At 36.9% G+C, this 25780-nt stretch overlaps 1 protein-coding gene across 1 annotated transcript in view; it reads right to left on the reverse strand.

The window, feature by feature from the left end:
* Window positions 1–6790: 6790 nt before the first annotated feature.
* Window positions 6791–25780, reverse strand: part of LOC140242892 (transient receptor potential cation channel subfamily A member 1-like) — a 95744-nt gene continuing 76754 nt past the window's right edge. The window contains exons 17-23 of the mRNA XM_072322639.1: window positions 24124–24261; window positions 18914–19022; window positions 14717–14808; window positions 13171–13398; window positions 11980–12048; window positions 8801–8989; window positions 6791–8064 (exon numbers count right to left, since the gene is read on the reverse strand). Of these exons, the coding sequence (XP_072178740.1) occupies window positions 7807–8064; window positions 8801–8989; window positions 11980–12048; window positions 13171–13398; window positions 14717–14808; window positions 18914–19022; window positions 24124–24261 (1083 nt within the window). The 3' untranslated portion in view covers window positions 6791–7806. The remainder of the gene's footprint in view (window positions 8065–8800; window positions 8990–11979; window positions 12049–13170; window positions 13399–14716; window positions 14809–18913; window positions 19023–24123; window positions 24262–25780) is intronic.

Raw genomic sequence — 25780 nt, forward strand, 5'->3', positions numbered from 1 at the left:
AGGCATGGTATAGTTCCGTTTGAGACTTGGCTTCAGGTTTCTTACTTTTTTATGAGATAATAAGAAACCTACTTATGAAATGTGAAAGAGCATGTAGGCCTAATTTCAAGAAGAATTAAATGTTTATTTGGTGAAAATCGGTTTAAAAATGATCGAGATATCCAAATCAAAGCGATCAGAATAAATGGTGGAACCCTTCTTTTATTAGGATCATTTCGTTTTACTTTGTTTTCAGATAATATGTCAGGCATCTCAAAGCCGATTATCATCGAATAAACTTTTAATTCCTCTCAGAATCGTATGCTCTGTTACATTTCATAAGCGGTTTCTTAATATCTTTCAAAAAGTTAAAAGCTCAATCATCATCTCCATCAATACTATCTATCATAAAAGCCTTATCGATAATAAATTAATCCAACGAGTGTGTGTGGTGTATTATCACAGCCTACACTTCACTGTAGTTGTGAATGGTGTAGTCTATAACATAGACTACAGGCACTGCATAATACCAATGCCCCAACACATTTAACGTAATAAGTCAACATGCATTTGCATTCATATAATCTGCATTCACATAACTGTTGATGACTGTAGGCAATATTCAAATCCCTCCACTATAATCGTTGGCGTAATCGCTAAATCGTGGTATAGCTCGTGGACGTATTTTACTAAAGTGTTGATGTCGAGCCTTGTCCGCTATGTCTATAGCTCGTGGGCTATATAACTCGTGAGCTGAATAACTGGGGCTGTATGACTCATGCACAAGAATGACTCGTGGGTTGTATGAATCGTGGGCCGTATGACTCGATTGTATGCAGCTGTGTTTGTGTGTGTGTGGGGGGGGGGGAGGTGGGGTAGGGGTGGAGGAGTGGCTTTTTTTGCCCTTATTTACATTTCTCTCGTTATCATTGTGATACATGACCTTATCGTGATATTTCTCACCACCCCATTCTCTGCACTTTGTTATGTTTTTTGCCAGAGAGCGCTATACGTACTGATAAACTTAATCAATAGACAGCGGAGCCACACACACAGAACAAGACATAACAGATAGGATGGTATAGTAATTCAAATTTTCCCTCATTAGATACTGTTTAATGAGTTTTTGTTTTACTTCACCGGAACTGTCCAGCATATAGTACAATTTCAATTCAAAAAATTCAAGAATGCTCCCTCGTGTGAGAGGGGTCCCACCCTCCTTCCACCTGCATTTTAATACAGTACATCTAAAAAGAAAAACTATCTGGTGATTCGAACTGTCCTGAATATCAATTTTAAATGCTCAATATTGATTGAGCGTGTTTTTGTTTTGTTTTTTTTTATATTTCACCCCACACCAAAAAAAAAAAAAAGTGTGCACAAGATCGTTGATTCTTCTCTTCTAAAAATGCAATCGAAAATGAAATTGTGATCCCATTTCGTTGTCGGATTAACAAACACTCGGAATAAGAAACTTCCTTCTGGAACTTTTGAATTCCTTATAATGTTCTTACATATTGCACAATCATGATTATCCATATAATGTTATGCCAATGCAACAATCAACGTTCAAAATGTTTCCAAAGATTTTGTTTTGGTAATATATGTATATATATATATATATATATATATATAGATATATATGTATATATATAGGAATAACAATTTGACTTCATTTTTCGTTTTTATGTGAGGCTAATTTCTATTATTCAAGGACAGTATAAATGGTTCCTGTTTATTGTTCTCGTCAATATAGTACAATGGTTTCATTAGCATTGCCGTGAATAATGGTAGGCTACTAGAATCCACCTTGCACACAGTCTGTTTACGTTTGTGAAAGAATTTCATGCGCTCTTGTTCAACATTTCAAACAATTATTAATAAAAATCTTTTACTTCTGTTAGCCCAATGATATCATTGGGTGACAATAATCAACAAGTTCAACATCTTTTTTTTTTTCCTGAGGTGTGAAATATTAAACATGATTTATCTCGTTGATGGCTAGATTACCGTCACACAAGATGTCATCTTTCTTTTGCTCTTAAAGCGCTTCCATTAAAAAAATGATAAATGTTTGTTTTTACACTCATGTGACCATTATAACAGGTTTTTTTTCAGGTTACATGATGCATGCATGAGTACAAATTAAAAATGTGCTCAATTTCGTTCTCTGCTTCTGCCACACTGCATTCATCATCTTTACACCTGGTCATAAGAGCTGATGGATTTTCTTTCTTTTTTTTAAAAGAGTTGATACAGCATTAAGTTCTTCGCTTACGTTCTATTCCAGTGCACGTTTAAAGGAACACCACGACGTAAAAAATGCCTTTCAGTTCATATGAAAGAACTTAAAATTTCTTTAAAATCTGGGGAAGGATTTATCTTGAAATACTCGTAAACGTGACCATCAAATCAAGGCACATGGGTGGAAATGTTGTTAAACAAGCACCACAGCAGGCAACTATAAAACAGTATGGACAAACCGAAAGACCACTTTCTGAAAGGTAGGTTTCACTCCGCAAAGCTAGGGTTAGTAAATAAGGGAAGAGGAAAATGTATTCATATATATGTTTTAATGTATAAATATATACTGTAGTGTTAAGTTTTCCAAAGTGCAATGCTTCTCTGCTCTTCGAAAGATTACATATCAAAACAAACAAACAAAATGATTCCAGGACAAATATGTTTCATAATAGGTACATAGATATACACGGTAAGACCACCTTGATATTTGAGGATAATTTGAACAAAAACAAAATTTAACACTACACTCTGTATTGATACACAGCAAATAAACTTAATTATAGAACATTCTGTAATTACACAATTGTAACGGTGTAAACTTTGTTCCCGTCTACATGATTTAGCATGTGTGTTACAGGATATACTCACAGTATAAAAAATGCGAAATAAATCTGTCCGGACAACAGAGAAGCAAAATGTGAAAAAGGTGCACTAGAAATCAATTGTTCTTCTCTAAAATGTATCAGTTTATGGTCTTTAAGGCACGGTAAATAACAGCAGAATGAGATTTAAGAGTTTTTATATGACATACGCTTTTTTCCTCGGCGTACAACAAATTCTTAAGTACATACTTATATCATTTCAGAAAGTTCAGTTCAGTTTAGTTCATTTTTTTTTCATATTTCTATTTTCTCTAAGAAACTACATAGAATCATTGACAATATGATAATACAATTAAGAATACAAAATGTAAACAATTATGATTTTTTATTACAGCAAAACACATACACACACAACAGAACACACTGAACACACATGTTAATGCTCATATCGTGGTAATAAAGGTGTCGCAAGGACATAATAAAAATATGATGGGGCCTACAAGTTATGCACACGTCGATTAAAATTTATAGCATAAAGCAATAGAAGTGTTCGGTAAATATACTGAATCTGTTAAGTAATTTAGTCAATAGATGTATAGATTGATACTGAAGTCAAGTTTCAAGTATCAAGTACCTTGATACTTGAACTGATACTTTAAAGATTGATGTATCTGTCATTTTAATGACTAGGAGAACAATGAGACAATCAACAAAGTTTATACCAGTATTTGCTGCATAAACAAGTGTCATACAAAACAAATGGACTTGCATAGGTATAAGCCAAAAAGGCCTCTCAACAAAGCTCATGCGATGTATATTACAAACTTGTGCTATGAAGCTAGAACCTAGCTGTTATTTCGCAGTTATACAGTATTTTGTTAAGTTCTTTTACAATACCTGCGTTTTACTTCAGCTTGAATAATGGCACTTAAAAACAAACATGGACACTCATGGGGACACACACACACACCACGCACCCTCACACACACATTCTCACACATAAAGCATGCACAAAGTGATAGGGACCAAGTATAAATGGAAACTAACTTTTATACCTTAAGATCATTCGTCCAACTCAACCCCACTATGTTTAAGCAGTGCGTCTATCTTTTTCTCCTTCCGATCAAATCGATCCTTCAAACTCTTTTGTTCGCGGGATAGCTCTGCGTCTCTTTCAGCCTGCTTTGCCAGTTCGTCAGTCTGCTTCGACAGCTCGTCAGCCTGCTTTGTAAGTTCGTCGGACTGCTTTGCCAATTCGTCACCCTGCTTTGTTTGTTGGTCGGACTGTTTTGTAAGTTCGTCGTACTGTTTTTCCTGCTTGTCAGCTTGCTCGGCCAGTTCGTCAGCCTGCTTAGCCAGTTCATCAGAATGCTTTGTCAGTTTGTCGGAATGCTTTGCCATCTCATCGTTCACGGTACCACCAAAGGTTTACTTTGCTATCGATCTGCTTCAGACGATATTTCATGTCGGGGAGGAGCTGACGTGATTTATTTGCCTCCTGCTCAATGCCCCAAAGTGATTCTTTTTTCTCTATTTGTTTCTTCCTATATGTCACATGCTTATCTTTAATACCAATAATAACCTTTTCAAACTTATCATACAATATCTCCATATCAGTTTCTGCCATCATATAATCCCATAACAAAGCCGATACATCATTTTGCAGCAAATCAATATCGACCTGCTTTAAATTACGAGAAACTTTATACAGATGTCTTACATTATCGAGCATCTTTTGGAGTGCGTCTTTTCCCAAGGATACAATACACAAGATAATGATCACTGCCAATACATCCACCATGCCATCGTGGAAGATGTAGCAGATGATGTATAGATGAAGTAGGATGTGAATAAACTTGTGGATAAATGTAAGGGATCTCTGAAGTTATGGAACATTTTAAATATCTTTATATCTTTTTGGTAAGTTAAAAAGTGACGACATTATGATGTGGGCTTAAAGTATTTGCAAGTACGTTTTCCAATGTATCCTCCATAGACTGATTTCATTTCCTGAATTATTCCTTAATTCATGTATTTGATGCGAAATCATTTTGGTCTGTGATAAAAAAAAAAAAAAATCTATAAGTGGATAAACAAGAAATGAATGAAATAAAATCAAGGGAAAAGAAATACATGGGGACATAAAAGGACACCTTTTTTTTTTAATAGAAATTTCATCATGAACTTAACTATCATCAATTTGTCGTTGCCCTATCATATTAGTCACATTTATACCAAACTTGAATTCCCAAAACGAAATACCCCCTCAGAAATAAAGTAAACTGAAAGAAAAAAAGTAGAACGTAAAATCTCATCCATACATGTTTCTCCTGTACTCACAGAGGGGAAGGGACTTCCAACCCCGTCCCCGTTTTCCCTCTTGTCAAATTTTTATTCATTGTTAACGAAGCTAGTTTGAGCATAAAGAGCTCATTTCTGCAGCTGTCTAATTTCTGCAAACCCTCATTAAAACTTTAAAACAGTAAAACCAGAAAGTAGAAAAATCAAAAGACCGTCTAACCTGCAGGCAATTACGTAGAATGGACTTTCACGTTTTTAGTGCCGATGCAAAGTCAAAATTTCTTCATGTTCGTGTATTGCGAAATCAATATAGTCATTGTTATAGCCCGAATGAAATCATTATTCACATGTTTCCAAAGATTTTTCATTTTCGATATTTATTTCTATGAAATACTCATCATGGATCATTAAAATGACTTTCATTCAAAGTTAAGAATATCTCCACTTTTGATTTCTTGGAAAGTACAACTGTAAAAATTTAGAGAAGGAATATCCATGGGACCGGAAACTCAAGTTTATTTTTCACACAAGTTTGTCATATCAGTAACACACAGAGACACAGAAATTCGTTCCAATCAGTCCAAGAAGCAGTGTTCATTTTACTACGTATAACGTGTTTATTCATTCCTCTACTTTTTAGTCTTACTACCAGCTGACTACCTTATTACTTGAAAGTATTGAAATCATGATATCACTAGTGTAATAACTCTTTCTTTCTTTTTTCATGGAAAGCATTTCTACAAAGCTATATGAAAACACAAACAGCAAAATGAATTTGCAAACGTCTAAACGAAAACTGCTCGGCAACACGCTATTTATATTCACTATAAAAGAAGCATAGTCAAAACAAGCGAAATACAAATCTGATTGACATCTTGTGAATCTGCGTAATCTTCTGTTTTAACGTTCTTACCTTACTTTTAATAATGGTTCATCAGTACGAGAGTTATTATCCTATATATATATATATATATATATATATATATATATATATATTTCATGATGCACAATGGCATTCCGTTGAACAAAGCAGCAAACTCTAATTCTTTTCCTTCTAGATTTATTTTTTCTTCAGTGCATGAAATCTCACAGATGCTAATATCAGAAATTATATTGTGCATCTGTATGTAACTCCATACACTTCAGATCATATGACCAGGTCAAATGTTTATGTATTAGGAAGAGTTTGCTCGCAAAACGAGTTATTTGCATTCTTTGCATATAATTTGAGAGTAAAGAAGGTAAAAACGAAGAACAAACTAAAATGTGACTGGTTTATCATAACTTCAAAATTGTTCCTTGTTATGTAACGAGAGCTATCACTCTACAAATGTTCGATTTTGCTCTATCTGATAACTGAGTTTTGTTTGTGGAAATAATAAAAAATGGTACTTAATCCATTTTGCGATTAAAAACATTATATATTACACGTATATTTTGTTCTTTTGCAGGGCATGTGAACAAACATGAAATTTCCATCAAACTTTAAGAAGAAATCAACTTGAAATACAATGATTGTAAAAGTAAGGCACACTAAGATAAAGATTAACGATTATTGTAATGTCAAAAAAAAAAGGCTTAGTAAGCAAAGAAAGGAAAGAAAGAAGACAAGACTATGTACATAGTTACGTATCTTCAGTATTCTATGAGTATTTTGCTGCTGAATTCATATAATTAGACTATAAAATTAAAAGTTTGAAAAGTTGCTTCGTAAATCTTTTGTTTTAGTCTAAACATAACAAACACATATAAAAAAAAATCAGAAATTTAATATATTGCATGTGGTGCACAAATAGTATATCGTTAGAACACTATAATTATATGAGGATACATGAACTTATACCGCGCTTGTTGTCAACTACGTCATTATCGATGTTTGTTCAAGGAAATACACATAATATAGACGTTATAACAATGAAAAAATGAACATCAGGGAAACAGAGGAACAGAGAATAACAGAGAGCGCAAGAAAAGAATAATACTTCTTAGAAATACAGTCAACCAAGCATACCTCAAATTTGTCAAATATCATACAAAGGCAAACAATTCCCCATTTTTTTTTTCATTTGTATGTCCTCTTCTTGAAAAAAAAGAAAGAAAAAGTCGAAGTAACCCAGTCGAAGTTCAGTAATCTCGATGAGAAAGAATGCTGAACCATTTGCCATATACATGTATATCGTCATCTATTACCTACAGAAAAACCAATATGTTGTTAGCGTCCATTGATACCTGGAACTCTGGTCGTCATCAAAAAAGTAATTCAGGTAAAATATATATACTCGAAATGATCGATACCCATACGTCTTTAGCAATTACTAAATCCTCCACAGGTTGTCCTGAGTATTATCAGACTTTCTCTAGACATAATAACCCAGAGTTACCAAATATGAATTTACATTTGTGACATACAGAACAAAACAAAAAAGGAAGGATTTCTGGCAAAAATGTTAACCTCTAATAAATGGGGCCTAGAAACAATGCATAAGATAATACACATAGCAATAACCATGTGCATGTCTTGTGTGAATTTCTGTGTGTGAGTGTGCGTGCGTGTGCGTGTATTTGTGCTTAAGAAGTATCATTCAAGCTGCAGTAAAGTACAGATGTTTTAACCTAGGTTATCAAACCCAGTGATGGAGCCACCAATGTGAAGTCTGTCCTAAGACTTTCGTTACAACTTTCATTTACTTTCGTGACTATATTTAAGCAGTTCGTCTATCTTCTTCTCTATGCGATCGAATCGGTCCTTCAAGCCAGACAACTCGTCAGCCTGCTTCGCCAGTGTATCTGAATGCTTTGCCAGTTCGTCGGACTGCTTTGCCATTCCTTTGTTCACAGTACCGCCAATAGTTACTACTTTTTTTTCGATCTGCATTAGACGATACTTCATGTTGGTGAGGCGTTGATCGGTCGTTGCTGTTTCGTGCATGAGGTCGCCCTGGAACAGAAATGTCATTGTGGCAATGTTTTTAGGAACAAAAAATAGACAATTTACCACTTTCCAGTAGTCCGTTGAGAGCTTCCAGAAAATAGAAAAGTTAAGTTTATTCTTGAAATATCTCATTCGTGCTACATCAATGTCAATAACAACAATTGACGATGGAACATGTTTGTTTCCATTGTCAAAATCAATGAGCATAATAGTCTTTTCTGATTTCGAAAATGGTTAAAAACACAAAGCCGGTTTGACAATAGTGTTGATAGTGGTATCACGGTATGATTGTATCCACATTACTTGACTTCACACATGGAGTACTATCAAATAACGTGAGAATACAATACAGACAAAGAATATGAGAGCTCTTGAAAGTTAACATCTGACGTGACACCTCATGAAGGTGATATTGCTCGCAAGCAAATAATGTTCAGATGGTATGTACTAGGAATTTCGTGTCAGCTCAAAACTTTTTGAGCTTGCACGATTCTTTTTTTTTTTTTTTTTTTAGGGGGTTCCCTGTAACACTATATAAAACTAATTGCAAAACTATATATAAGAACTTAAAGAAATCTCGATCCAATTCAATTCAAATGACTCTTTCACATCAAATCACCTCAAAGTTGTAATGATTTAGCAATATTAGTTGTGCAAGCTGAGGTTCCTAGTGGGTAATTCTACTACTGCAGTGATTTTTGTAATGTTTGTGCTCAGAGACTAAAAACTAAGCTCGACTCACTCCTTCTCGGTTTTTCATACAGATTTTTACAGCCTGACGCATTCTCTCCTCGTCCCCGTTGAGGGCGCGGTACCATTTCCTCAACCACGACGTGCTTGCTTGATTCATGTAGAAATGTTTCTTCCGGATGACGGATGACCGCCATATACAAATCGGAAGACCCTGCTGGACTTCCATCACTAATTGTACCTTTCAATGACATTGAAACAAAAAAGAATGATGACAATAATAATAATAAAGATATCAAGTAAAAGATATTCCACGTCACAGTCCAATTTGTGTGTCTAAATGTTTTAATATATTATAGGGTCTAGGCCTATTCTGAATTTAAAGATTCCGAACACAAAACCAATAGTTTTGTGTTACTGTGGATGAAACGGAATTAAACATCCCTTATCTTTGACATGTTCCAGAATAGACTGGTGATTCTTTTTATGATTCGTTTACATCATGTTCCCGGCGGCATCAGCAGCCCCGTTTGGCCCGAAACATGTTGGTGCCTTGGGTTTATGGGATATTTTCCTATTTTCCCCCTCCATATTCTAGTCCTGTTACTTCCGGTCCTCGCTCTGGTGAAAATGTAACTATCAAACTATATTATGGTCAGGATAGAATATAAAATGATATTTTCCGTCCCAACTGACCACCAACCGCCGCCAAGTTTTGATGAAGCCTTTTATATGATGTCACACTTGGCTGCGTTCACCCTGTTTTATTAGGCCTACAATGTTTCTCTTTATCACCAGGACTGCCATAGCAAATGTTTTGACAGTTTAAGAATCCGACACGACATCTACGGCAATCACAGCCTCTCACATTTTCCCATCCCGTCCCAACGTCCATCCCATTTTGTCCCCGGTGGCCTGAAACATCAGTGCCGTTGAGCCGGGATGTAAACTTAACATAATTTATCTTTGGATACTCTACCGCCCATACTGTACTTAGTGGACACAAGATTTTTTTTTCTGTCATCAATTGTGCCAAATGCAGAACTTTTACAGGACAGACAGCAAAATTTGGCGATTTCTGGTTAGAAAAAAAACCCTCAATTTAGGCCATGTGTTGTTTGAATGTTTGCATGGTGTACATGGTGAAGTAAATGAGGGAGAAAGATTTACGGTGACACCATGTGTATGTAGTCCTTAACCGGATCGTTGTTTGGCAGAAGAGCCTAGAAAGAGGAGAATTGAAGAGGGAAGCGACATATGGGGGTTGTAAGGAGGGCAAAAAGTGAAGAGTGGGGAGACATTGTTAATGGGCTAGAAGTTGAAGTTGCACTAGTCAACGGTGCGAGTGGAGACGGTAGAAAAAGGAACAGAGAGAGTGGTAAGGAAGAATAGAGTGAGAATCAAGTAAGATGTTCGGACATCGTACGTTAGAAGGAGAAAGGTGAAATAGAAGGGGAGAGGAAGAGGGAGGAGTTGAATATTGGAAAATCATGGAGATATGAGAGAGAAGTGAAGATTCATGAAACCATGAAGACCGAAGTCAGCGAACAATGCGGACTATGGAATGCGGAATCAATGGAGAAATGACGAATAATCCCGCGAAGGAAAGGTAAGTCGAAGAGAGATGAAACTATGTTGAGAGAAGGGAGAGGGAGAGAGAGAGAGAGAGATAGAGGTGGGGGGGGGGAGGTGGTAGAAAACGAAGCAAAGAAGAAGAAAAAAGAAAAAATTTCTTTTTTTTTTCTTTTTCCTCCTCTTTTCTTTTTCTCCCTCTCAACATAGTTTCATCTCTCCTCGACTTACCTTTCCTTCGCGGGACTATTCGTCCTTTCTCCATTGATTCCGCATTCCATAGTCCACATTGTTCGCCGACTTCGTTCTTCTCTTAGTTTCATGAATCTTCACTTCTCTCTCGTATCTCCATGATTTTCCAACATTCAACTCCTCCATCTTCCTCTTCCCTTCTATTTCATCTTTCTCCATCTAACGATATCCGAACATCTTACTTGATTCTCACTCTATTCTTCCTTACCACTCTCTCTGTTCCTTTTTCTACCGTCTCCACTAGTGCGACTTCAACTTCTAGCCCATTAGTAATGTCCCCCACTCTTCACTTTTTGCCCTCCTTACTACCCCCATGTGTCGCTTCCCTCTTCAATTCTCCTCTTTCTAGGCTCTTCTGCCAAACAACGATCCGGTTAAAGGACAAGTTCACCTTCATTAACATAAGGATTTAGAGAATGTAGCAAAATTAGTAGAACACATCATTGAAAGTTTGAGGAAAATGGGACAATCCGTTCAAAAGTTATGAAATTTTGAAGTTTTTGAGCAGTAACCGCTGGATGAGAAGACTACTGCAATGTATGATGTCACATGCGTACAACAATATAAGGAAGATATAAAGAGAATTTCACAAAATTTCATCTTTTGAAAAAAAGTACACATTCCCTTGACTCGTTACTGACATATGTTATGGGTAATATTATTCCCATTGCCTTAAGAGGCAAGTCAAGTGCTCTTTTATTATGCGGAAAAAGTGAAAATATGTTGAATTTTCCTTACATTTTCTTTATACTGTTGTACTCATATGACATCACAAGCCTTAGTAGTCTCAGAGCTGCCAACTTTTGTAAAAGCCTTTCAGTACTATGATGGCTGAAAATCAGTAATTTGCACCTTTTTTGAGTGAAAATCAGTAATCCTTAACAGTGTTATAGAATTTATCACAGACAATGATTTCTAAAATCAGTAATTTGCTTGTAACCTTCAGTATTCTTGTCCAATTTCAGTAGAAATTACTGAAAATCAGTACTAGTTGGCAGCTCTGTAGTCTCCTCATCCAGCGGTTCCAACACAAAAATTGTAAAAATTCATAACTTTTACATCAATTGTCAAATTTTCCTCAAACTTTCACTGATGTGTTCTACTAATATTGCTGCATTCTCTCAATCCTTATGTTTATGAGGGTGAACTTGTCCTTTAAGGACTACATACACATGGTGTCACCGCAAATCTTTCTCCCTCTATTTAGGCCATTGATACAAAAGAAAGTTGAAATACGATGAATTGGCAATAAGCAGATATGGGGGGAGGGACAAACTTCACGGCTACGTTATGATAAAATATAACGTGCACTTTATTAAAAGCAAAGTGAATCAATAATTTAACGACGATGAAAGTTAAATGAGTTATTAGTGACCGGATGGCAAAGAGAGAGGAATGAATACATACCTGCATCGCGAGACTGTGTAACTTGGCCTTTTCCGTGATAGCATGAACATCATGTACAGCCAGACCGACCTGAAAGACCACGTTATATTTAAATCTAAGTGGTGTTATTCAATTTAATTCAATTCAAGTAAATAACGATAAGGTCCAACTCTTTCGTCTTGTCATTTGACATGCATGGAAACTTCCTGTGTGAGGATGCAAGGGAGAGGTCTGCCATTTGGATCAGGCTGGCTTTATTCAAAACGTTTCGATTATACCACCACGAATGTATCCATTCTTTAAATCTTTACATCTATGAAGACATCCTATCCAAAAGTTGCTGAATGTCATTTTGATGGTAAGGAGAAAAGCCTGGATTTTTATTTCACATGCTTGTTTGTTTGTTTGTTTTTTGATGAGTTCATGTCCCAAAATAGTACCCAAATATGTCATGAAAAATATGCCTCAATAAAATCTATGTGTCTCCGCCGATTTTGATTAAATAGTATTATTTTTTTCTTTTATTTCGCAGATCTATTTTAGCACGACGATGTAAAACAAGTTGTATTTTCTTGGATGACATTGTTATCTCTTTACATTTTTTCCTGTTTCTTCCATCTCTCAAAAGAATTTGTATTATATACAAGTGAAACATTTCACAGCTAATAATCAATTGATTCGAGGATCGTCTGGAAAGATTACTACTTTGAAGAATTCACTGTATGGGACTACTAAAAATGAATAGATTGCAGACACTGTCGAAAAGTCAGATTTGATAAGCAAATGATCTTTATCTGTCTATCTCTCTCTCTCTCTCTCTCTCTCTCTCTCTCACAGACACACACTCTCTCTATCTATACCTATCACAAAGACAGACATACTACGCAAAAGTGAAGAGGCTATAGATCCTCTTATATACACTAACCTGCCAAAACATCCATCCTTGGATAAAACGCTTAACCGATGATGTTTCTCTTTACGTAGATGAACAATGGGTTTCACTCAACATAAGGTAATAGTAAACCCAAGACCATTTGGAAAAACTTTAGAAAAACAAAAGGTTATATCATGCAGAAGCAGCGAGGTCAGTGAACCTATGTTAGAATCGTCCGTTTCATAAGTTTATCTAAGGGGTACGTTGTATCAATGCCTCTTTTATGCTACAATCTCTCTCTCTCTTTCTCTCTCTCTCTCTTCTTTTTTTTTTTTCACCAGAAGATTCATGATGAGGATGGACATAACAACGATGAAGAGTGTGAAAATGACGTAGGTGATGTTCTGGTAGAAGACTGAAGTCAAGAAGAAGTCTTCCTCGCCATCCGGTAGCGAGTTTTCGGTGTTCAGGTAGTTCTGACTGTGGAAGATACTGCCGAAATCCAGCTCACCAACCATCATAACGAAGGTCTTGGCGAGAGAATATTCAATTCGATGAAATGGTTCCTACAGCATGAGAAAAATGTATGCATTATTTCTATGTAATCATGTTTTGAGCAGAGGTCATATGGGGGAGTACGGATGTCGCTTGTATTACACCTCTCAGAGCCGCATTCACACGTAACAAAAAAAAATAGGGATTTACGATCCAATCCATATCTATATTTTTTTTTCTTCAAGCGTTCACACGGACAGAAATATCCCTCTAATTGGCACAGACTGCCTTTTGTCCATGCGCGTAGCAGTTGTGTAGTGAGCACGCTGTTTTGATGTGCGCTTTGAATGATTGGATTTAAAATCTCGAGATTATTTCGTCCAGCGTTTACACGGTCACAGTGGGGTAAATTATATGGATAATTCAGAAATACGCGATGCTGATCGCGATTATTGGTGGGATTATCAGTGGGATGCACGCGTACCTGAATTAGCGGTGTACAGCTTTCTAGATTTACATTGCATTCAAAATCTCGAAATTTTTGCCCCTGTGGATTCAAATTCCCACTAATCATCGCAAACCGCATCTAGAGATGTAAATCGAGAATTAAATCTCGAGAAATCTCGCGCTTATTTCTGAATTATCGCGATAATCGCGGGCAAATTATCTTAAGATTTTACATCCCAACATTCAAAGCGCACTTTTAAAACAGTATGCGCAGATTCGTTGGCAAATCATTGCGATTGCCAATTAGCGAGATATAATTATCTGTACGTGTGAACGCTTGCAAAAAGAAAAAAAAATCTCGATCTAGACTGCAATCGTTACTCTGCTTTTTTTTTTTTTTTTTTTTGTACGCGTGAATGCGGCTTTTGTGTGCACACACGGGGGAAAAAAAAATCGATAGCGATGCCAGTATAGAAATTTGTATCCTGCTAATTCGAGTAGGCCCTACGTGTCTGTTAATACAACTACATGTAATTAAATTCATAATTGACACTCAGAAATACGCTCATTACTGGGTAGGACCCTTTTCGGCTTTAGCTGAGTTTTCTGATGTTCAAATTTCTTCCGAAAAGCTTTCTATTTACGAAATATTCCTCAACTATCATGATTGCTTAAAGAGTGATATTCCTTTATACTAAGACTTCAGACTTTGCAGTAGATATAAGGCCTCAATATCTATTTGAGGAGCTTACCTGCTACGTCATCGTCGTTAATTTACTTGAAAAGTCTCCTTCAAGCATAATCAAGAAACTTATCATTAGTAGCTACGTCTCTGAATCCAAGAAGGAATCAGGAAAGCCCTCTACCCCTTTTCACTCTTCTTCTTCTTTTGTGTGTGTGCTTCTTGTACTACGTCACTTCGCAATCGTTTACATACTGTACCTGGTTCATAAGAAGGGTGTGAAAGGCGAGAGCGAAAGCCACAATGAAGAGAATTAGCACCAGCACGAACTTCATGAAAGCACGGGAAATGTCTGAAAAAAGGGATTTTTTTTTCATCATTAACAATAATTAGAACAAGGCTGCAATTACAAAACAGCTGTAGTCTGAGGCACATATTATCTTGGTTACTTTCTTTTGGAACTTCACTTTCTTGTTATGTAGTCTTTGAAAGCCGAGATATAAAAAAGAAAAAAAAACTAGCATAAATTTAATGTACTCACTGAAACGTTTCTTATGATTAGTTTGATAACATCTCAATAAACTAACAACAAAGGTAAAATTCTGAAAAAAAAAAACACTTTTCCCAGAGGAGGTTAAGCAGGGAGGTCCTGGTGAAACCTACTTGTATAATGTACAAATATACCATGCCTGAGAGGTTCTGGTTAAAATTACTGTATGTGCATGATTTCTCAATATTTTTTTTTTTTCCAGAGGGGCGCAGTCCCGAAGAAAATAGTGTTTATGAATAAATAAAGTTTAACCAGGGAGGTGGAATTCTTCAACCGGTGCTTTGAACACTGGCCTATTATCATTATTTTTTGGAGTCAAAAGGGGCATGGGCTTTCGATCCTAGCAGAATCTTCGTCAGAGGCAAAACGACAAAAAGGCAATGAAAGCAATCACACATCAACAAAGAGCTCAACAGGTAAATGGAGAGGAATTAGAGCAGGAGGGTGGACAGACAAAAGGCAGAGGAGGGTCAGTGATGATCCCGAGGACCAAGGGGGGCAACCTGTGAAGGATAAGTAGGGGCACATCAAACAAGGAACAACAGAGGGATAAAGAAAGGAAAAGAGTGAAATAGCAACAGCATGGGGGGGGGGGGGGGCTGAGGAAGCAGCGAGCCCTATGTACCAAGAGGAGGCAACAAAATGAAAGTGAGAGTCAACCAACAAATGCAAATTATCAAACACATCAAAGTATATATACAATAATAATAATAATAATAATAATAATAATAATAATAATAATAATAATAACATGACAATAATGATATTGATAATAGTAATGAAAATGATAATAAAATATTAAGAAAAAGGGGGGAAAAGCACAAAACCCAAGGGAAAGAAAAACATATTGGTATGCAAACATGAATATACATAGTAAGCACATACATGTATAAACACAAACAAATAATACAAGTGTGTGTATGTGTAGGTGGAAAAAGGCTGTATAAAAGAGACTCTGCCAAGAGGAAGGAGTCAAATGGGAATAAAAGGGTGTGCAATAGGAAAAAGCGCAAAAGAGAACCAATTTAAAAAAAAAAAAATATCAAAATTAGAAATATATATATATATATATCCGTTGGGTATATATCCGTCGGGAATATTGTTGAGGGTCGAAACCACAGGTACAGTTTTCGAAATACGTAGCGGAACAATCATCTATATATAGTCTCTGCATGGGCAATGAACGCTTCACATCACTGTGTGTTCACTCCGTGTGCCATGCACAATGTCCGAGGGGAACTTGCGTTATTGTAGTATACTAATCTGAAATTAGATAAGGTTCGTTATCAATAGATAAGGTTCGTTAATCCGACAATGAAATGTGGTTCTTATTACAACGGTTCGTTAGTCCGAAAATGATAGGAATTCCAAAAGTTCGTTAATCGGAACATTGAAAAAAAAAAGTTCCGTTAATCAAAAAGTGGAAAAGAAGAGTCCACTAATAAAACTAAGGAATTACAAACCTTATAATCGTCTTAATATAACCGAACCCTCGAAATAACTAACCTTTCTCATTTTTTTCTTTGATTTACAAACCTTCGGAATAACGAACATTGTTTCATTTTCGGATCAACAAACCTCAGTGTAGAAAACGAACAATATATTTTTATCAAAATTATGAACTTTCGGAATAACGAGTCTTTGGAAGAGCAAAGCTTCAGATGAACAAACCTTCAGAATCCCGGGAATGGTGAAACTTTGGAATAAGGAGCCTTTGGAGTATACAAACTTTAGGAAGAAACGAACTTTTGAAATATCGAACTGAACAGAATCCTAAACCATCATTTTCTATACAAGTGTGACAATGCAAACAACTGTATGCTCTCTTTTAAAGGGGATGGCTAGTAACTGATCAGTGGGAATGCTGGGGGATGATATTTAAGTGATGTGCGGTTTAATGCCCCGTCACATACAGGCATGCTAACCTGGAAACATTAAACTGCACATTACTTGAATATGAGACCATTCTGAAGCAAATAATTTCCACACAACAATAGATATATAATGTACTCTTAAATGAATCCCACAAGGATTGGAACACTCATCCCCAAGCATTCCCACCGATCAGTTACTAGCCATCCCCTTTAAATGTAATATTTAAATGAAATTAAAAAGTTACCATTCCATTTCACAAAGATTTCCAGTGTATGATGAGTATTCAAGAAACAGAATATGATATATACGTGGTTTCCTTGTTTTCGTTATATATTGCATTTGTTCGGTTATAACGAAATTTCGTTATAACGAAAGAAAACTGCCGGTCCCGAGCATTTTGTTATAACGGGAGTGCACTGTAAATATGATAAAGGGTGGTTAGTAATTTCCCTCCTTGACATTGAGGCCATGGGGTTGGATTGTGTGAAGTCGTTTCATCCAGAGCTTCTCTCTGCTGGTTCGGACTGTGTCTGGACGAGTGCCTAAAGATTCACCCTTACAAAAAAAAAAAAGTCATGAGGTACTCCTGTGGTAATTACCACAGGACAGTACCACAGGACAGTACCACAGGACGGTACCACAAGACAGTACCACAGGACAGTACCACAGGAAATGTCCTGTGGTATTTTGGGACGTACCACAGGGCAGTACCACAGGACAGTACCACAGGACAGTACCACAGGACCAGTACCACAGAACAGTACCAGTACCACAGAACAGTACCACAGGAACTGTCCTGTGGTATTTTAGGACATTACCACAGGACAGTACCACAGGTCATTACCACACAGCATTACTACAGGGCAGTACCACACAGCATTATCATGGTGCCACAGGGCAGTACCACACAGCATTTTCATGGTACCACAGGAGAGTACCACAAAGGATGGATTGAAAAAAAAAAATCTGAGAGAATCAATAGCCACATATCCAGGAATATTCGTGATAGGCGAGTAATGGATTTCAGGAAAACATGGCCCTACTTTATAACTTGTCCTACTCTTAACATATAGCCTCAAACAACAGTCTCATAACGCCTAGTGCCATTCTAGTCCTATATAGATCTATAATATAGTCATCCTATTCCTAGTTAGTCATCGATCGTATCAGTACATATATAAATTATATGGCCATCTGTCTGTAATGCATTAAGGCATGGTTACTAACTAGATAATACTTTATTATCAAGATATGAAATTACACTTTCATAACAATATTTATGATGTTGGGAATTACATGAGATTATTAGACAATCTTTAGTAAATTTCAAAGTAAATCCCATCATTAATACTTTGAATTTTTAGGTCCCGATATTATTCTCATATAAAATATGTTCTTTTGACGTATTATTGGTACGTTTACCAAATCGTCAGCGACATTTTAAATCAGTAGGCATGACAGGTGTGATTCCATTATCTTCGATGAGAATCCCACAAATCATTTGTATATCGGATCACCTAATTTGTCAGTCATGACAAATTCTCGAATCTAGTTCTCATATAAGATATGCTCTTTTGACGTATTATTGGTACGTTTGGCAAATCGTCAGCGATATATATATATATAATATAGTTCTTTTTATGTATAGTCCGACTCTGACGGGTAAAGGATTTCATGGCTGAGATATGTTTGACTCTTTTAAAATCCAATGCTCTCGACTAATCAGTGATACGCGAAAATGAAACAGAACTATGTGTAGAAAATACATCGATGCATGAATACACGTGTATGCAAAGCTACATTAATAGGACCTGCACACATATGAGTATAGCCTTTTTGTTCACAAAACTGTGAGACTAGTTCCTATTAAATTGCCATCAAAATGCATCTTAAGCTGCGGTCGATGTGGTGGAATGATAAGGTGTAACCGTTGAGGTATCACATCCATATTTCACCAATACGTATTATAATTTGTTGTTATTCGTCGCAGCATAATAATGTACTACAACTGTCGAGGGTTTTTTTTTCCCACCTATGATCATGATCACATAGATCCCGAGTACCGAGAACCGCCGTATGAAGAGAATGAGGTTGATCCACGCAAGGAACACGGCAACCGCCCCACACTGCCACTGCCAGTCCTGCAAAGTCAATATTGACAAATTGAAACGAAGTTCAAAACGGGATAGGAGTGTAAGGGGAATTTCTCGAAGTGGGAGCTTTATTTCAAACAAAAGAAGAAACCGTTATAGCACCAAGGGGTAAATGGCAAAGCAAAGTCGGAAAAGTGAACGGGTCCTTTTAAACACGTGGTTCCAGAGTAGCTGAAGGAGACTATATAAGCCACAAGCAGAGTAGCTCCAACATCAATGCTCATAGAGTAACGTCATATTTTGTCATATCTATATCCCCCTCCCCCCCCCCCCAAAAAAAAAAAAAATAAATAAATAAATAAAACCAACAGTATGTGACATTTCTGTCGACTGTCACTTTCCTCCATAAAACACACACACACACTGCACATACAATGCGAAATCCAGTTTTCTGGAAAAAAAAAAATGTAGGAAACCCATTTTCCATAACTTTAAATGCAGTATCTACTATCTCAAGTCAACTTTGAGTTTCAAGAAATTATTCAATTGCAATTATTAGAGTCCTGGTCATTCTCTGACTTGTTTTGCCGTTGCAGTGTTTAAAAAAAATTGTGAGAATGACGACAAATATTATCAATATTATCAATAAAAATCATATCAAACGAGACAAAACTGAGTATATTTATAAACATCGAGATTCCCCTTCAATGCAATTGAAATCATAGTCGTTGAAGGTCATGACAATGATGTAAATGTCCGTTGCTATGGTAACACTTGAAGTTAAAGAAACTAACGTATGGATTAGTAGTTCATTGATTTCATACTGATCTATTTAAAAAAACATAAGTGTCTACGAATGTCTTATCAAAGTTAAAACAACAGCTCGCCATCAAACTCTTTGGTCATTTAAAGTACATTTTCTCTTTAACACAGTGTTTATGGAAACGTTTTTGCAGAAATTGCGGTTGGAATAATGAGAGCATTTCAATATCAAAGCATAACACACATTACTAAGCACACATAGTTCCAACGTTGGCTGTTTACAGCAAAATTCTATGTTTTCGAGATAAAGAACATGCATGATAAGAAGTTGCTATCTCAACACGATGGACCTTTAAAGTACGTGTGCTTGGCTTACAAATAAGTGAGAATTGCATGTCCTCTAGAGTCCTTTCAGAACATCTAAAATTCAAGTTGATTATAACCCGGTATAGCTTAGCATTATCATCAAACCTAGTAGAAACTTCAATATTTGACCTCATTTGACCTTTGACCTACTTACGTTCCCAGACCCAAAGTTTTATTGAGAACTCTACAGACTTCTAAGAACCTAGTTCAATTGCCAACAAGCTTATGATTACACAGTTATTCAAGTGATTTTGTAAGCGTTCAGGATTGACGGACAAATAATGGACAGACGACGGACAGACGAAAATATCTACATTTTTTTTAATCAAAAGCTAATAAAGATATGAGAAAAAAAAATGAATTTCCTGTGTATGCCAGAATATATACACCTAGATGGACTGGACTTTACTTGGGAAAATCACAGAGAGAACATTTCATAACTCGTCCGAGTCATTTCTTCAGCTCTGACTGGTTAGTGAGCATGCACCCGTGATGGCCGGTGAATGGACAACGTTACTGCCCCTATAGTTTGTAGATCGAGCACTGTCTTTCCGGATCAACACCGATTTGTATGATGGTGAAAGGTTGTGTTGAAGTCTCCCTCCCCTGTTCAGTGAAGGATTTTCCCGTTCACATACACAGCTTCACGGACTCCTCTTTCAAAAATGGTGTCCTTGTCAATGATGTCGACTTCTTTGCCCTCAAAATGGTGAACCGTTTTCTTTAAGTTGGTGACCACGTACAACAGACTCGTTCCCACCTGATCCGGATCTGCGATGCTGGTAAAGACGTTTGTAGAGAGGTTGTTTAGTTTCACAACTGTAATTGTCTGGAAGTCTTTTTCTTGGCACTGAATCCTATATATCACCGTTTGTGTTTTGGAATTTGGTCTATATGATGTACCATTGTGTCTGTGGAAGAGTGTTGGCAGGCTTAAAGTACATAGGAATTGGTATGAGTTCAAAATCCGTTGAATTTTCTCTAACATCCCTTGGCAGAATGGATCCGAAGCTCTGTCTCCTTTGTCTCCTTGTTATGGGACAGTCCTGGTCTGGCTTCCAGACCCTTTGCTCGTACTATTTCGCTATTCAAGATATTGACGCCCACAACGTCGAAAACTAGAGTAGGTTTAGTTGATTTTGTCCTGCAGAGGCGTCGCGGAGTCCAGTTGGCAAAGGGTCTGGAAACCAGACATGTGGGGGATGTACGTGCTATCAAAGATCCTGCTGGTGCACGCAATATTGGATGTAGTGTCTCTGACGTCCCTTTTGTGAGGATGAAGGGCTTTCCCTGTGCTCCAGTTTCTGTATCCATGTATTTTCAAAATGGTGCACAGTTGTTGGTGTTCCATTCCCTTCGTCTCTTCAGAAGAAGGAAGGTAGGATGCTCTGTGAAACAGTTCTCACAACTCCAGGTTTGTGGATAAATGGGTGGTGAGAGTCAAAGAGTACTGGTCTCTCTGTGTATGGTTCTGCGGTAAAGAACGTTCAAAGTGCTGTCCCTGTTGATTGACGTGATAAAATAATGAAGGAAGGGAAGGATGAACTTGATGAACGGATCACAGTTGTCGGTGTGCTGACAGAAGCTACCCACTTCTGCAGACTATTTCTTGACCCATGTGTCGTTAACGTACCTATATATACCAGTGTTCCATGAAAGGTTAGCCAGAGCTGGATATATGAGTGAGCACATGGCACAGACTTGATTCTGTTTGGAGAAAGAATTACTGGACACAAAATACGCTTGAGGACATAGAAGTCGACATCATTGACAAGTAACCCAAATGGTGTGATAGAGGAGTTCATGATACTGTGCAAAGTGACCATGGAAAATCCTTCACTGAACATGGGAGTCATGAGAACTCCATGGAAGCCCGTGCTCAGCACCAAGGATCCGTCCTTGTTCCGCACCTGTTCATCCTCTACATATACGACACCATACAGTTTATCACATCAACAACCAGGCTGTTCGCGGATGAATGTGTTATCTACAGGTCAATCTTCAGTCCAGAAGATGAAAATGCTCTCCTGACTAATCTTAAAAATCTCTTAGAATGGTCTGACAAGTAAGGCATGAAGTTCAACCCGTCAAAGTGCAAAGTGATGAGAGTTTCCAGAAAACGTAATCCTGGTAAGACTGACTACCAGATGATGGATAGCCCTTGGAAGAAGTTAACGAGATCAAATATCTGGGAATCATCATCCAAAACATTTTAAAACGGGGTAAACAGACTAACAGTGCTGCTACCAAAGCAACTAAGATGGTCAACTTCCTGAAAAGGAATTTCTCCTCCTGCGTATAAACCGAGAAAGAAAATTTCTACAACTCCATACTTCAACCCCACCTGGAATACGCCAGCCCAGCATGGAACCCCACGTCTAAGAAACTAGGGAGCTCCTGCAGAAAGTACAGCTGAGGGCAGCAAGGTTCGTGATCGGAGACTTCACTCCTCAGTCCAATGTAACCAGAATGCTTGCAACACTCTAATGTGACAGAAAAGAGAAAAGACACCTAATCCAAAGGCTAACCACACTCCATAAGATACTCAATGCAGAACTTTACCACCAGGAGACCGTCTTTAGAAGAAGAGTCTAAGTAGTAGTCGAACACACAAGCAATTTGTTGTGTTGCAATGCTCATCAACACCATTCGCAGAATCCTTTTTTCCTGAAGCCGTGAAACTCTGGATTGATCTCCCCCAGCATACCGTGGACATCAAACGCATCTCGACCTTCAAATCTGCACTCAAAAATTAATTCAGTTTTGTCATTACATTAACTTCAATCCAGTCCATTCTCGTCGTACCCCAAGTTACAAATACTTCCAGCTATAGTCCCTAGAGGACCTTTCGGAAGTGCCGAACACAAGGTACAAAGTACTGCGATACAACTTTTTACCAACAAACAAGTCATTGGCCCGAAAAATTCCTCGACGTACAGACAATAGAGGTAGTAACATCGCCCATTCACCCATCACGGGTGAATGTTCGTCAGCCAGACAGAGCTGAAGAAGTGACTCTGACGAGTCACGAAACTGTTCTCTCCGTGATTTTCACAAGTCCAGTAGAACAGATTTGATTTGCATGTTTTTATCATACTACCCGGATGAATCAAAATCTCCATCGATATAAGCCGGCATGTATTTGACAGGATCATTCATCTGCGAATCAATGAGCATTTTTCGGACTTTTCCGTAATTGGGAATTACCTGATACCCACAGACATGACACAGGATGATTTTTATTTCCAAGTCCATTAGTTTACTGTAAATGTTATTGTTTCAAAACCGCTTGACCCTGCAGTCATCTTTTTTTTCTTGCGATCGTTTTCAGTGCGACTGGTACAAACATGCTTGGAGCTGGAACGGTTGTGTTCTCTGACTAAATATCCCTCACCAAAATATGAGCAGGATAAATGTCGTTTACCTGACACTTTGTCGCAAGAGCACTTCCCAAGTGACCTTGGAAAGCCAAAATGATTCAGAAATTATTTACATGGCGTCTGCCACGGCAGGCAGAGTTTGCGTATCACGGCTGAGACGTAATTTGTTGTTCGGTTTCCATGGTTTCGCAAAAGTAAATGGATGGATAAATGAATTTTTATTATGTATTTAAATAAGTGTATATATATATATATATATATATATATATACATATATATATTTGTATTATATATATATGAAGAGTTTGTTCGCAAAAACCGATAAGTCCATATTTGCCAAATTGAGATATTTGCGATTAAAGGTCAAGAAAAATGTAGAGAATAATAAGAAAAATTTTGCTTCTTCTGACCATAACTTCAAAAATGTACCTTTATATGTAGTGACCAATGTATCATTTAAAATGTATTATTTTGTACTTAATGACAGAGACCGTACTTCAAAATCTTCAAAAATGGACTTATCGGTTTTTGCGAACAAACTCTTCATATGTATATATATATATATATATGTATATATATGCGTGAATAAATCAATGAATGAATAAATGAATAAATAGGTACTGTGGATAAAACCCTCCTACCAGTCTAATGTATATTCCGTTGTAGTATTGAATCCGGCTCAAAGGGAGAACGAGTAGAATGGCGAGAACGTAGAGGGTCCACTCCATCAGATTGCCAAAATTGAAATATGATCTGCGTTGATAGTACATCTGGAAACCCTGTTCAGTGAAAGAAAACAGAAATGATAAAGAATACTAGCTAGTTTTTTATCAAGCGTCTTCCAGACTTGTGAAGAATTTCGAGGAGCTTCACAGACTATTATTTCCCAGTCACTGGATACAGTATTTCCAACCAGCACTGGAAAATTGCAAAGGTAATACCTCTTCATAAAAAGGGAGACAAATTAAGCCCAGATAATTATAGACCAATTTCCTTGTTACCCTGTATATCAAAATTGATGGAACGTATTATTCAATTCCAACCGGTAACCATCAATTCCAACTCATCTTTTTATTCTTCAACTTTTTAATGTCATTCATTATATCTCTTGCAGACACAAAAGTAAAAATCAATTCATTTTGAGCAGGTTATAATATTTTAGTTCTTGGTGTAGTGTTGTCAACTTGGGGTCGTTTTTGCAACAAATTTACAGCAGCGCTAGCAAAATGATTATTGAATTGTGTCCCCCCTCCCACGGTGAGAACTTTTTGCATTTTGATGTTGCAAATGGTGCAGTTTTATGCATGTTTTTGCGTGTTTTAACGAGTTGAAACAGTCCCACTTGTTTAAGGTTGCAGTATGTTTTGATGTAGATTATCATTGAACAATTTGCCTACAATATGGTATAATTAAAATACACTTCTTGTATTAATTCTTTTCACTAAATATCATGAACGAGACTGAACCCGAGCGAGCGGTCGCCCCCCCCCCCACCCCCCCCCCCCAAAAAAAAAAAAAAAAAAAAAAAGATTTGGACCGGGGATTTGGAGGTGGAAAAAAAAATGCGTGTATACTGTATGCATGCACATGAAGCGGGTCTCCTTTGCAACCTTTCATCAAATAAGATCATATTTTTTTTTGAAACTTTCGCTCAAAGTGTGTACCAGATCGTTGAATTTCAATTCAAAATATGCAAAATCTCTCGTGCAATATTCAACACTTCACAAGTATTCTTACAAACTTGCACCTCTTTTGAAAGATTTAGAAAATTATGCCGTCAGTTGAGTTATACATTTTAAACAAGTACGTATTATGATACAATGGTTATTTATTGATTGTTTGAAATTTTTAAAACTGTTTATATTGTTTTTATTTTTTCTCTTTTTTTGTCCCACTAGCCCCTTTTACGATATTTTAAACTCAGTTTTTATTTTGTTGCGTCATTACAGTAATAACACAGTTTTTTGTTTTAATAATTCACTTTGTCTATGTCGTATACTTTTATGTCAGTCTCAATGGTCTAGTATCTTTTCAAGCGTGCATTGTTTTGTGTATATGTGTTATACTTGTACGATAATTTTTTTTAATGAAGTCTATTGTACTCCAGTGTTTATCATGTATATGTACACAGGGCTCCCCTGGAAATCAGTTGAGAAACTGTTTAAATTTGACGAAATAGATAAATATATAAATTAACGCACTCAGAACAAACACTTCAGGATCGCTGATGTGCCTTTTTCAGGCGGAAATGTCTTTGAATGAACACAGATGATGAGGAGCAGCAAACCTGAGATCATG

This window comes from Diadema setosum, chromosome 19, assembly GCF_964275005.1.
Source record: "Diadema setosum chromosome 19, eeDiaSeto1, whole genome shotgun sequence".
NCBI classification, from domain to species: domain Eukaryota; kingdom Metazoa; phylum Echinodermata; class Echinoidea; order Diadematoida; family Diadematidae; genus Diadema; species Diadema setosum.